This window comes from Enhydra lutris, unplaced genomic scaffold, assembly GCF_002288905.1.
Source record: "Enhydra lutris kenyoni isolate GAN:26980312 unplaced genomic scaffold, ASM228890v2 scaffoldscaffold8, whole genome shotgun sequence".
NCBI classification, from domain to species: domain Eukaryota; kingdom Metazoa; phylum Chordata; class Mammalia; order Carnivora; family Mustelidae; genus Enhydra; species Enhydra lutris.
Window position 1 is genome coordinate 25,809,995 of NW_019154092.1, and position 13,595 is coordinate 25,823,589.

The 13,595-nt window shown below is 37.1% G+C and overlaps 1 protein-coding gene across 2 annotated transcripts in view; it reads right to left on the minus strand.

Annotated features, from left to right (window-relative positions):
- Positions 1 to 4,082: 4,082 nt before the first annotated feature.
- The window catches only part of LOC111142564 (desmocollin 1), a 32,469-nt gene continuing 22,956 nt past the window's right edge, over positions 4,083 to 13,595 (minus strand). Inside the window, exons 12-17 of one of the 2 annotated variants that reach the window (XM_022495836.1) lie at positions 12,196 to 12,408; positions 10,581 to 10,820; positions 8,924 to 9,042; positions 7,345 to 7,599; positions 6,321 to 6,366; positions 6,042 to 6,239 (exon numbers count right to left, since the gene is read on the minus strand). In XM_022495836.1, the coding sequence (XP_022351544.1) occupies positions 6,331 to 6,366; positions 7,345 to 7,599; positions 8,924 to 9,042; positions 10,581 to 10,820; positions 12,196 to 12,408 (863 nt within the window). In that variant the 3' untranslated portion in view covers positions 6,042 to 6,239; positions 6,321 to 6,330. Of the gene's footprint in view, positions 6,240 to 6,320; positions 6,367 to 7,344; positions 7,600 to 8,923; positions 9,043 to 10,580; positions 10,821 to 12,195; positions 12,409 to 13,595 lie in introns of both variants that reach the window. The other variant, XM_022495835.1, reaches the window with a different exon arrangement.

Genomic DNA, 13,595 nt, shown 5'->3' on the forward strand with positions numbered 1-13,595 from the left:
CAAAGTTACCAGGGATCCAGCCTCCATCTTTATGCTCCTCCATTCTCAACAAATGGCTGATGGCTTCCAATCTGGAACTCACAACAGGATTGCTTGAGCACAAGGTATCACATCCTGTGTTCTAGGCATAGCAAAATACAACTGGGGGGAAGCAGGGGTACCTGGAAAGCTCGGTCAGTAGTCCATGTGACTCTTGATCTTGGGGTTGTGAGTTCAAGCCCAACATTTGGTGTACAGCTTACTCACAAAAAAAAAAAATTTTTTTTTTCTAGCCAAATCAGATCCTTTAAGACACCACTCAGAAATCTTATACACAGCATTTCACTTACTTCTCACTGGCCAGAATTTAGGGCATGTCACACTTGGATCAGGGGTGGGGTGGGAAATAGTGGTCTCTCAGTGAGGCACATAGCCAGCCTGACTGAAATCAGAGCTCCATCTCTAATGAACTAACTTAAGAGATAGTAGGTAGACAGCCAGCCATCTCTGCCATCACCCTCACAAAATACCAAAGGACATGTGCTTGTAAGCATCAACAGTGTTCTTAATGTTTACCTTCAAATATATTTAATATAAAAACATCAATATCAAATCAGTATTTAATATTAATAGTTAATATTTGACATATTTAACAAATATATTCTATTTTTCTATGGTATTGAATATGTATTGAATATTAATAATGCACTATGCCATAATCAAAACAACTCTGAAAATTTGTCTTAATTTTCTTCTACCCAGTCTGAAACAGGAAGAAATAATCATGACAGACTTTGCTGACTTATATAACACCACTGGTTCTGACAGGTTCTCAGCCACACCTATAATAGTCAAAGTCAGCTACACCCAGAAAAATAAAACGTTAGAAATGTATGTGGGGATAAATTGGTTCAGTCAGAAAAGAATACAGCAAGAGACCTATATGCCAAAACAAAATCAGGAAACTATGAGTGTGTTTTGCTTAAACTATCAGGATTATTCAGGTTGATTTTTAAACATGATTTGGTAAATATATTGGATAGCCTTGATCAAAAATAATTACTCTCAAAACGTGATTTTTTTAAATTATGGGTTAGCAGAATAAATTTACTAAGCAAAGCAACAAAGAACATGTCATCTATCTAAATTTGGTCACCTTATGTGTCATTGTATGCTCTCCAGGGCAAGGCACTCTTAGGTATAAAGTTCACAGAGCTGGTGATCCAGGTGCAGAAGAACACAGAGTGGGAGGGTCTGCTTTGTGGGGGGCGAGAGGCAAGCTGGCTTGAGTTTAGGCTACAAGGTGAACTGAGACAATTTACTTACCAGATCTCTGCCACAGACTTGCTGCTGAGGCTACTTGTGTCACCTACTCTAATGGGCTCATTGTGTTGTTCATGTATTAGTTTTTGCAGGTTCCTCAAGGGATAAACTACACACGCCAATCTTGAAGTTTCCTGTGCGTGAAGATCTCCTGGGGATCTTGTTGAAATGCAGATTCTGATCCAATACGTTCGGTTCAGGTGGGACATGAATCCAATTTCCTCACAAGCTTTCAGGTAGTATGAATGACACAGAGGGGCAAAGAGCTAGTACTGATATTTAGTAATAAATCAGCAATGCCTGGGCCTCACCCTCCCAGTTTCCTATCTAATGGATCTGGGGCAGGAACCCCAAAATTAGCATTTCTAATTAGCTCCTTTGTGATGTTGATACTGCTGGTCCAGGAATCACATTTCAAGAACCACTGATAATAGACTTTTAGCATAGATCTCAAACAGGTGAAAAATATGGAGGGCATAGATAGTAACATATCTATCTTGTAGAATACCTATGATGGATGAAATGTCTTTTGTGAATTTGGATTTCAAATTTTAAATAGATAAACTGTATGAATGTTGTCCATCTTTAATTCCTCGATTTTTTGTGTACATTAGGAGAGGCAAGGGAATTCATTTCCACTTTGGATTATAAAGTTCCTTTTAGCTTTTCTTGAACTATATACCTGGCAGAAAACAATGCTACATGAATTTTTAGCATGAATTCTAGGTAAAACCTCAGCTATCTCAAAGGAAGCCTGGAAGTCTCTATTTGACATTAATAATTCCATATTGCAGCATTTAAAGGTCCCTAAACATGGACAGATAAGAACACTCCAAAATTCCAGGTTTTAATTATCGTACACTGACAAGTAAATTTTAAAAATGTTGTCTCAGGGTCCTGGAATCAAGCCCTGTGTGGGGCTCCGCACTCCTAGCGAAGTCTGCTTGAGGATAATCTCTCTCTTTCCCTCGGCTCCTCCCCTGCTCATGTGTGTTCTTGCTCTCTCGCACTCTCTCTCAAATAAATAACTTAATCTTAAAAGAAAAATAACAAAAACGGGCCAAATACAGAGGAAGTCCACACTCATTTCTAATTTTTTTTCTTTTCTCCACCGTTTGGAAATATACAACTTCTATCTATAGATTGGCTTTATCAAATGGCATTTTATTCTTATCAATCAAAAAACTTACTTTAAATAGTGTTGGGGAAAAAAAACAACAGGCCCAAAATGTTGTCATTTGCCCCCAGGACAGCAGTCCTCGACTTAATTGCAGTTTCAGACTCTCCCAGAAGTGTGATCTTTCAACAGTCAATCTGAAATTTCCTAGTTAGCATTAGTGAGATAATCTGTATGATACCACCTGACCCAAAACAATCCTTTCTTTTCTTTTGCTGATGACTTTCTCCCCTCACCCTCTTCCTTCTGCCTATAAAAACCTTCCATTTTGCACAACTCCTCAGAGAGCCTGTAAATTTACTAGAGGGGTTGCTGGTTTCTGAGTCCCTGAGTAAAGTCAGTTACATGTTCAAATCTACTCAGTTAAATTTTTGTTCTTCGACACTGAAGACTTTAAAATAATTCAATCAATCTTTACAAAATGTGTGTTATGAATGTACTTAACATATTTGTTTCTGATGCTTCTTACATAGTCTATTCCTATATTTGAAAGTGGTTATTTTATTGTTAGTGATAAGGATAAGTGATAAGGATTTGAGATGAAGTGTGATTTTTATTATTTTCTTTTATGCAACATTATCCTTTCAAAGAGTTTTTTAAAAAATTTGCTCACTTAATTTTCCTGAACCCTACAAAATATACAGGGGCCTATCCATTCTTAGGAATGCCTTTGCAGCTCTCTCTTTCACCTGTGTAAACAGAAAGACAGATGCAGTGCTCCTTCAGATTTATTAGGAAAGCAGATAAGACACCAGAGACATGCAGAAATATACATAGTTTGTTTTGTTTCATTACCCTAATCAAATTGAGAATTTTCAACTGGTACAGGGTTTTTAAAGCTAAGACACCACAAAATGGAGTTAGCTTTTCTTTTCTATGATAATAAAAATTTTCAACTCTAAAACATCTATTGTGAATAATTTCCAAGTAACAGCATATTCCATTTTCTTTCTTTCTTTCTTTCTTTTTTTAAGATTTTATTTATTTATTTGACAGAGAGAGCGAGTACAAGCAGGCAGAGTAGCAGACAGAAGGAAAGGGAGAAGCAGGCTTCCCGCCGAGCAGGGAGTCTGGAGCAGGGTTCAATCCCAGGACCCTAGGATCATGACCTGAGCTGAAAGCAGCTGCTCAACTGACTGAGCCACCGAGGTTCCCCCCATTTTCTAGAAGTAAACATAAGTATGGATTATGAATTTTATAAAATATTTTTAATAACTCAGGAGAATTGAAAGCTCAGTAAACTTAGAGAGGTATTTAACAAAGCTAATTTATAATAATTATATCAAATTTCATCTATCTTGGTATTCCTGTAGAATTTTTTAACTTGGAATAGTTTTGAGATCTGAATCAAGATAAAAATTTAATTGTATATTTTCCCTAACTATAGATTTAATTACAGAAGAACAATTCATAGTGATTTCCTATTGATAACTGATGAGTAACTTATATGAAATAATCCATAAAGATAATAAAATGTTTTATTTACCAACTCAATTGGTAAACAGGCCAGTGGAGTTTTTTAAATTTTATCAGTCATACAAATAACATTTAGTTTTGAGTGTAAACAGAGAACATGGGTTTCCTAAAAAAAGACAAATCATACTTCCTTTGTGAGATAAACTTTAATAATATTTGAAAATATTTAAGCTAGCCCAAACTGCTTAATACAAATTCATTTTCCATACTTTCTAACAATTCTGGTAATACTTTAGGGTGTCTTATTTTGCTAACTTTTGGCCTTTAATTATACTTTATGTTATAAAGTATATAAAGTTTCTCTTTCCTTTTTAAGTAAATATAAGAAATGAAAACATAAACAAACACATACAAATTAATGTTTAGCTAATAGTTTTTAATTGCTCAGAAAATGTTCTGCACCTACATTAAACAATATAACATGGTGTGATTTATTTCCAAATTTTTAATGTTATACTTAAAAATTTCTGAACTGGTATCATTTTCAGAGTAATGTATACCTCAGACAACATAAATTGCATTACCCTCTAAAATTATTTTACCCACAGTTGCTATAAAAATCGTACATTATGGACATCCTATAAAATAAAATATTTATTTATTAGAACTACTTTTATAATCTGCTCTAATACCCAATTTCACATCAAGAAACAGCTTTAATCAGAAGCTGTAATTGAGAATAAGAAGAATAATTACAGAATTTTTAAAAAATCAAATACTCTTTTCAATAGTTAACTAGTTAATAGATTAAAGAAAATGAAACAGATTTTTGGTCTGAATGAGAAATTTCCATGGAATATATGCTGCTATTGTCTGCAAATTTAGAGAGTTTGGCACAAAAGACTATTAAAATATTATTTAAATATATAACTGCTTTCTAAATTAATACAATATAATATCCTATTAAAATGTTACACATTCAAAATAATTTATTAACTCATGTGTTCATTCATTTATCCATCATTCAACAAATGTTTGGTTGAGTGTTGCTTTCATAGATTTCCATGTTTTAACATTTACATGCTAGAAATTCAGTATTTCTGATTTTCCATTTTCTTAAAGTAATTACCAAGGTAGGCAGAGTGTTAAATTCCAATATGGATCCTCATTCCATTTTTACCATATTTAAAAGGTAAGCACCGTGTGTCAGGCTTGCAAGTCTAATGCCTGCCAGGCTGGTTTCACAAATGCTTGAAGATGGTGAGCCTCTGCCAAACTAGACAGTGCATGCTCTTGTCAAGGTATTTGTATTTTAAAAAGGTAATAGTACATCCCGGTGGGCAGACAAAACCTATTTGTGAGTCTAAGTCACACCATGGGCATCAAGGTTGCAATTCTTTCTTGGAAATTCTCCCATCTGATCCTTATAAAATCTCTGGCTCACATTATTGTGGGCTTGTTCTGGTCCATGCCTTTCCAACAAACCTAGAAGCTGTAGGAACCTGAATATGGATTCATATGGGCAGAGATCCAAGGACCAAGCGCTGAAGACTCCTGAAAGCGACAGTGCTGAGAGCATCTCCGCAGTGTGAAAGTGTAGTGAGAAATGAGTACTTATTTCCCAAACTGAAGACTGAACCAAAGAATACAAAAGTCCTTCAATACACAGCCACTCAGGTAGAGAAATCAATTCTCTGGCACCAAAGACAGTGTTTCTAAGAGTATTTCTAAGAACAATCTCCCCAGAATTTTGAAGGAAAATATTTAATTTTCATCTCAAATTAAAATGCATTTTTTATTAGCCTCGACAATACCCAGCTCTCCCACCGCACGCTTCCGTAGCATAGAGAGTAACATAAGTTTTCAAATAGACGATGCAAGAACGCACATTGGTAGCGTCCTGAAAAGGGCAATATATACATGCATAGAAAGGAAAATTAACACATGAAGCTTTTCTTTCTAGAGAATATGGAAGTTACGTGAGACGAGGAGAATTTCAGGGAACCTTGTATTTATAGCGTCCTTATCTATACATGACTCAAAGTTTACTTCCAATAAACAAAATATTAGCAGATGCTGCTATCAATTTACATTCAACGAACTCCTACATATGCATTTGTAGATGTTTCTCTGTTAAGACACACATTTATTTCTTGACACATGTCTTTGCTAGCGTCCTAAATTTGGGTTCCAGGTGATCTAGAAACTCAAGTCCTTCTTCTTCCGGCCGATCGCTGCAGCAGCCTACAGAGCCCGCCATAGACCCTTTCCCTTCGTAGTTATACGAACGCACATAGTCGTCAGAATGTTTATGCTCCTCGTCTTGTCCACACAGGTACACCTTCTGTATCAAAAAAGAGCACATTTTATTATTTTTTTAAAGACACCTAAACACATTAGCATAAAAATAATGTCTTTGATTTACCTTTTACTGTTTAATTTTTAATCAGAGTGTGTCCTCTAATGGATTCCTACATATAAAAAATGCACATGATTGGTCTGTATTATATTCATTCTGAAAATATAGCAGATATATAAATGCTCCTAGCGAACACATTTATGAAAATTAAAGATACACGCATATCACAAAACTAACTTACGATTTCCCATTTGAACATAAGATCTGTATAGTTCCATCGTCTCTTTGTAGGTCTTCACATATTTGGGGAACCCATATAGGCTATGATTCTTCCATTTATATACAATTATATAGGGACAATTATGGAATATATTCAACTGGATAATATTAACCAGTATTGGTTAATCTGAACCTAAAACAGGGAACTAAAACCCAAAATAAAAGCTTGACAGTCTATCTGGTTGATGTTGATAGCCAGGCCTTTATGACTACACAGAGGATTCAGTATACTAAAAAATGTTTATAATTTATGATCCATGTATCATTCTATATAAATCTTTCACTCCAAGTGATTTTCCTGGTAATTTTTAGGGAAAAAGCTACCGGTCCTCTTGTACTTCGTAAATACATATACATATGCCCCTCCTAGATAGTTACGCAGTTTTGTAAACCTTATTTTAAAAATTAAACTTGAAAAGATCGTTTTTCTGTTTGGTCTTGGGCCTGAAATCCATATCTATGATAATTAAAGGACTTAAAAGGTGATGAGATCCAGGTGTCCGAGGAGGAAAACTTTTGGGAAATCTTGATTTAAAATCATTTTTAGGGGCCTCTGGGTGTCTCAGTGGGTTAAACTGTTGCCTTCCACCCAGGTCATGATCCCAGGGTCCTGGGATCGAGCCCCACGCTGGGCTCCTTGCTCAGCTGGGAGCCTGCTTCACCCTCTCCTCCCCACTTGTGCTCTCTCTTACTATCTCTGTCTGTCTTTCTCCTTCTCTCTCAAATAAATAAATAAAATCTTTAAAAAAAATAAAAAGTAAAATAATTTTTAACTTTCATGGAATATGAACTCGAAGACATTGGCACTCACCTCGCCAAGCCGAGGTTGGGTGAAGCTGTGCCAGTCGGTATATGTGTATCTTCCAGCCTCCATTACTCCCTGTCCTGCTCCCTTGACAGATTCCAAGGTCTGATGTCCACCGCCTTTGCTGGAATCCAAAGTGTAGCCACCTTTGACCATCTCAAAGCTTTGCTGTGTTTTGACTCCTTGGCCACCAAGAGTGCCAACAGACATGCTTGTGTCACAAATATTGGATGTCTGTGTGGGGAGTCTAATATTTGCTTCCTAAAAGTAAAGTTAGAGTTATAAAATGAGTGAGTCAAATTGAAACTAACAATTTCTTTTCATTTTTCTTTCCCATCAAAATTGATTATGTTGAAGTCTGAACCCTCAGTGCCTTAGAATGTAATCTTGTTTAAAAAGAGGTCATCACATATGTATTTAGTTAAATTTAGATGAGGCCACACTCAGGTTGGGTAAGGTGAAATTTGAACACAGACATGCACAAAGGGAGAAGAATACCATTGAAGATTTGATTTTAAATCAAGGAACCACCAGTTTATGATTCTTTGGAGTCCTATCAATAGGTCCCCCAATGATAGGTCCATGATCAAAGGAGCGAGACTGATACAAAGCAAAGGTCAAGCAAAGCTTTATTTTGCACCAAGCATCGAGAATCAAACCGACCGTCGGGGCCGCCTCTTACAGAGAGGGTGACCCCTCCCTGCCTTACAGACTAACTCTTACAGAGCAAAGGCCATGTGGTTGAGCCTGGCCACACACAGGTGGCCAATGAGATTGCAACACACAGAGAAAGCTGCACAGTCATGGTAGGTCACTCACGGGTGGCCAGTTGAATTACAACTCACCCCATAGTAGCTATTTGAACTAGCCTATCACCTTGGTCAGAATTGGCGTCCAAAACGCGGGGCCCACACTCCTTGGCAGCTAGGGAGACAGTATGCGTGCTCCAGGGATTGGATGTTTCCACCTGGCCCGACTCATTCCTGCATTCGGGCTCTGTTATCTCCACCTGGCCTGACCCGCCCTTGTATTTGGGCTCTGTTATGAGGGACTGGTCGACCATATTCTACTGGTTTCCGGGACTTGCTTTAAGTAAGTTCACCGGGTGGGGGGGGGGCAGGGTCAGTTTAAGTTTTACTGCATAAACAACAAAATCACTGTTTAACCGGATGGAATCGCTCTGGCCAAATAGGCCCTTACACTATGAAAGTAATACAAAGAATTATAAAGTTAAACGAGTTAATCCAGGGATGCCTGGTGGCTCAGCTGGTTAAGCACCTGCCTTTGGCTCAGGTCGTGATCTCAGGGCTCTGAGATTGAGGCTCATGTGCTCCTGGTTCAGCAGAGCGTCTGTTTCTCCCTCTCCTGCCCCTCCTCACTGCTCATGCTCTCTCTCACTCTGTCTCTCAAATAAATAAAATCTTTTAAAAAAATGAGTTAATGCATGCAAAGCACATGGAGTTCTGCTTGACATAGTAAGTGCTCAATAAACATTAGTTGTCATTATTATTACTATCATTATGTAATACTCAGCTGTTATCATTGGATCACCATACAATTCATATGAAAGTGAAATCTAATTTACCATCACTTCTTCTCCAGGTCCTTCAGTGTTTGACACAATTAAATTTTGTTGGGCTACATCTGGAAAACACTTCTTTACTGTTCTCTTAGCAGTAACACAGAAACAAGCAAACAGAACACCTAAAAAATAAAAAAGTATTTAAGTAAAATAGTATTTATTTTCTTGCTGGTGTATATCATTTTTTAAAATTTCTTTTCAGTGTAACAGAATTCATTGTTTTTGCACCACACCCAGGGCTCCATGCAATACATGCCCTCCTTAATACCCACCACCTGGCTACCACAACCTCCAACCCCACCCCACCCCCGTCCCTTCAAAACCCTCAGGTTGTTTTTCAGAGTCCATAGTCTCTCATGGTCATTTAAATCATGATTTTTTAAAAGTTTCTTCACAGAACTTTAAGGAATTTGTTCTATAAATTAAGATCCCTTTGGGTTACGAAATTTAAAACAGAGTATATAGACCATCTCTGTCTTACTAAGATTATGTTATTAGGCTAAATGAGAAAGAAATCAGTTAAAAGTAAGAAGGATGAACTGAGCATAGTTTGTTAACAGGTCTCTTCCCAACTCCAGAATTAACTTAAATGTTTCTCTTTTTTCCTCCACACTGAAATAGTAACTCCCTTTGATTGAAATTTAAGCTAGTATTACTAATAATTCAAATCCATACAGAACACACTCAAAGGGCATTAGGCATAAATACAAACATGAAAGGCAGTTACTTAAAACCTGTGGCCACTTATGAAATTGTAATCACTGTGATAAGGGGCATGTCCAATCTAACCTGCAACTCAAGTCAATGAATTAGGACACAGTAAAGACTATGTGGAAAGCCTATAAATACAAATAGGTTCTGTAGTCAAATAAATGACTAAAAAAGAAAGGAAGGCTAGAGGGAGGGCGAGTGGGAAGGAGAGATAAGGGTGGGCAATGATTTCCATCACTTTTGCATCTTGAAAAAAAGTTTGCAGAATGCAAAATCTTAACATTCTTTTCATGCATTACTTTTCCTCAGTGGCTCACCATGACCATTTTCCACTAATGAGAGTCTTTTTTTTTTTTTTTTATAATTCCAATTTTCTTTCTTTTTCAAGTTTATTTGTTTATTTTTAAGTAATTCTACACCCAACGTGGGGCTCAAACTCACAATCCTGAGATCAAGTGTTATGTGTACCTTTGACTGAGCTGGCAGGTACCCCTCACTAGAGTCGTCTTCAGATGTATGTTAAATACGTTTATTAATAATAGCGAGCATAAACAGCTAAACAAATTTTGGAAGTACTCTTCACTAATTCTTCCTGTGCATAAACTTGGCTGGTTAAAAGACTATGTTTTGTATGGGAGGGAATCTCAACCAACCTCTTTATTTTACTTGTGGAAAAATGAGCTCGAAAGAAAGGAAATGATCTATCCTGTGTCTCATACCTTCTTCTTAGAAGAACTAAGGGTACAGCTCTGAAAATTAGTTTAAGTTTAATCTGCTCTTACTGATATGTTTCTTTCGTATCAAAACCCCCAGTCATATAGTACGCACAAGATTTTAAAAGGACACATTTACCAAAGGCTATAAAAGGTCATTAAATAAAGAACCACCATATATATTTTTAAATATTAGATAAGCCTTCAACTAACACATTCTAGATAATTATACTTACATAACAGCAATGCAGAACCCAACACCATGGCAAGAATAGCCCATCTTCCAAGTATTACATTTGGCTTAACATCTCTCACATTTTTTATATTCATTTTACAGTCTGATGGAGTTGTACAGTCACATACTCTCACTGTTAACATGTGTTTTGCATTTAAGCCATGTCTATCTTTTATTATGATAGGCACAGTGTAATAGTTATAATCAAGAATTTGCCGCTGACGGAGAATGGCAGTTTTACCTAGAGCAAAAAAGGAATATATGTTGAAACTTTTCAGTTGCAATATTAATCTTACTTGATATGCTTGGGGTAGGCTGGGGGAGAAAAGGTGCAGAATTTAGCTTAAGGAAAAACTCTAGTGGTTTTTTTGTTTTTGTTTTTGTTTTTGTTTTTTTTTGAGAGGGAGAGACAGAGGAGGGGCAGAGAGAGAGGGACAGAGAAAATCCTAAGTTGACTCCATGTCCAGCACACATGACCTGAACTGAAATCAAAAGTCCCACCTACACTTAACCTACTGAGTCACCCAGGTGCCCTGCTTTTTATTTCTTCCTTTTTTTTTTTTTTTAAGATTTTATTTATTTATTTGACAGAATGAGACACAGCGAGAGAGGGAACACAGCAGAGGGCGTGGGAGAGGGAGAAGCAGGCTTCCCACTGAGCAGGGAGCTGGATGCAGGGCTGGATCCCAGGACCCTGGGACCATGACCTGAGCTGAAGACAGTTGATTAACCCACTGAGCCACCCAGCCGCTACCCCCCCAACCCCCGCTTTTTATTTCTTAAAAATGATTCTGATTTCTTGAAAAAACAGAAAAATGAATTAATATCGCTCTATATTTATATTAGACTTATCTATACTTAACATTACTCAAATACTATATTAAAATGGATTGATGTGTTTTAAAAGATATTTGGAACTAGAGACTAAATATATTATCTATTGCTTTAAAAACTTTTGCTCTTTTTTCTGGGCTGCCAACACCCCATTCAGACTGAGGAAGACCCAGAAATTTGGGGGCCACGGGAGTCACAGCCACATGGGCTAGCACCGGATTCACCCAGGAAGCCAGGGGGATGCGGGCAGCATGCATCACCACCCGATCAACTTTGACAAATATGACTCAGGTCGCTTTGGAAAAGTTAGTGTGAGGCATTACTCCTTAAACAGGAACTGGAGCCTCTGCCCAACTGTCGACCTTGACAAACTGTGGAACACCGGTAATGCTGCCAAAAACAAGACTGGAGTTGTTCCTATCACTGATGTGCTGTGCCCCACCTACTGCAAAGTTTTGGGGGAAGGGATAGCTCCCAAAACAGCCTGTCATTGTGAAGGCCAGATTCTTCAGGGGAAGAGCAGAGGATATTAAGTTTGTGTGTGTGTGTATAGTGGGGAGGAGGACTGTGTCCTGGTAGCTTGAAGCCATGTGGAAGGAGGTTCAGTAAACACTAACGAGAAGTTTAAAAAAAAAAAATTAAAAAGCAAGGTATTACCTTTTTTTGGGAATCAATAAAATAATTTCCTAAAATGAATGTTTATTTAATGAACTCAGGTGAATGTCAAAGCCATCAGCCATCTTAAGTTCCCACTGATTAGAAGATTTAGCATAATTACATACCATCCTTTGTTTCTAAATTCCAAAGTTTGTTGGCAGAATTAGCCAGAAAGAATTGAAAAGGTGGACCATTCTCAGGTCCATCAGCATCTGCAGGTTCCAGAACAGCATAATCCTTATCATGCTGACAAATTGTCACTTCCTTATCAATTTGTGGTGGGTGATCATTAAAGTCTTCCAAAAGAACTACTAATGTTCCCGTGCAAGATCTGCCATCTACGAAAAATAAAAAAATAGGATATTTCTTTGCTTAAAAACTTATTTTTGGCATCTCTGTGGCACACAGCTGACATCTGCTTTCTAGTGGTTGTCTGAACTTGAATTTCACACACTTTGGGATCCCAAATACCACTGCTACAAATACAAAAGAGTGACATGTCACTCTTCCTTGAAGATTGATAGCTCTATCAGATGTTATCTTAAGGTGCTTTTTTAAAACGAAAAGGTATGACATGATGAGCAATGTCACTACAGAAGAGCCACTTGAAAATAAAATTGCTTCCTTACAGCTTACTTTGTGAAGAGCATTTGTTCATCTGCATATACAAAGACTTCACTTTAGGTCATCAGTTACTTCCTTGACTTCCTCTTCTGACTCATTTCCTCACATACTCTTTTCCCAAACTTTGTAAACCTTCTCATCAAACCCACTGGGTGCACCCTTCCCTGTCTGCTTTGGTACATTCTGTCGCCAATTCTGGGAATACTTTTCTCTTGCTCTTTGCCTGATCATACTTTGTTATCCTCCAAGAATCTGCTCAGATATCTCCTCCTCTTCAAACTTGCTGTGACTTTTCTAGACAGTGGCAGTGATATTCTCCTTTGATTTCTCAGAACACTTTGCTCATCATTGACTCACTCGCTGAACTGAGAACATGATCATCCTCAGAGCTAAGTCGTATTCGTCTTGAGACCCTAATGCTCTGCCTAGCATTTCTTGGCTAACTTATAACTTCGTAGTAACACCTTGAACATAATGCAATTACTGTTTTATACTTTGCAAAAAACTTTGTTGAGTAAACCATAAAATAAGTTTGCACCTTTCCCCTAATTCAATAAATATGTTTTTGACCATAGGAGCTATTACTCATCTCCAGATGACCACTGTTTTTGGCTTAAAGCATTTCACCTTGTCTCAATATTTTAAATGAAAATATTGCCGATGATTTGTGTTTAAGAGATAAAGAAGTTCAAAAAACATGTCTAGATTTTACCATTTGTGATAAGATAATAAACTACAATAAATTGTAAGCTCTCAAAACTAAAATAAACAGAAAAATAATTGATCCAGTTTCTCGTTTTTTTGCTTCTAAATTTGAAGCATTAGATAAATTCAGCATTTATCATAAAGACCACTATAAATCATATGCAAATACAATCCATTTTTACTTTGAAATAACACT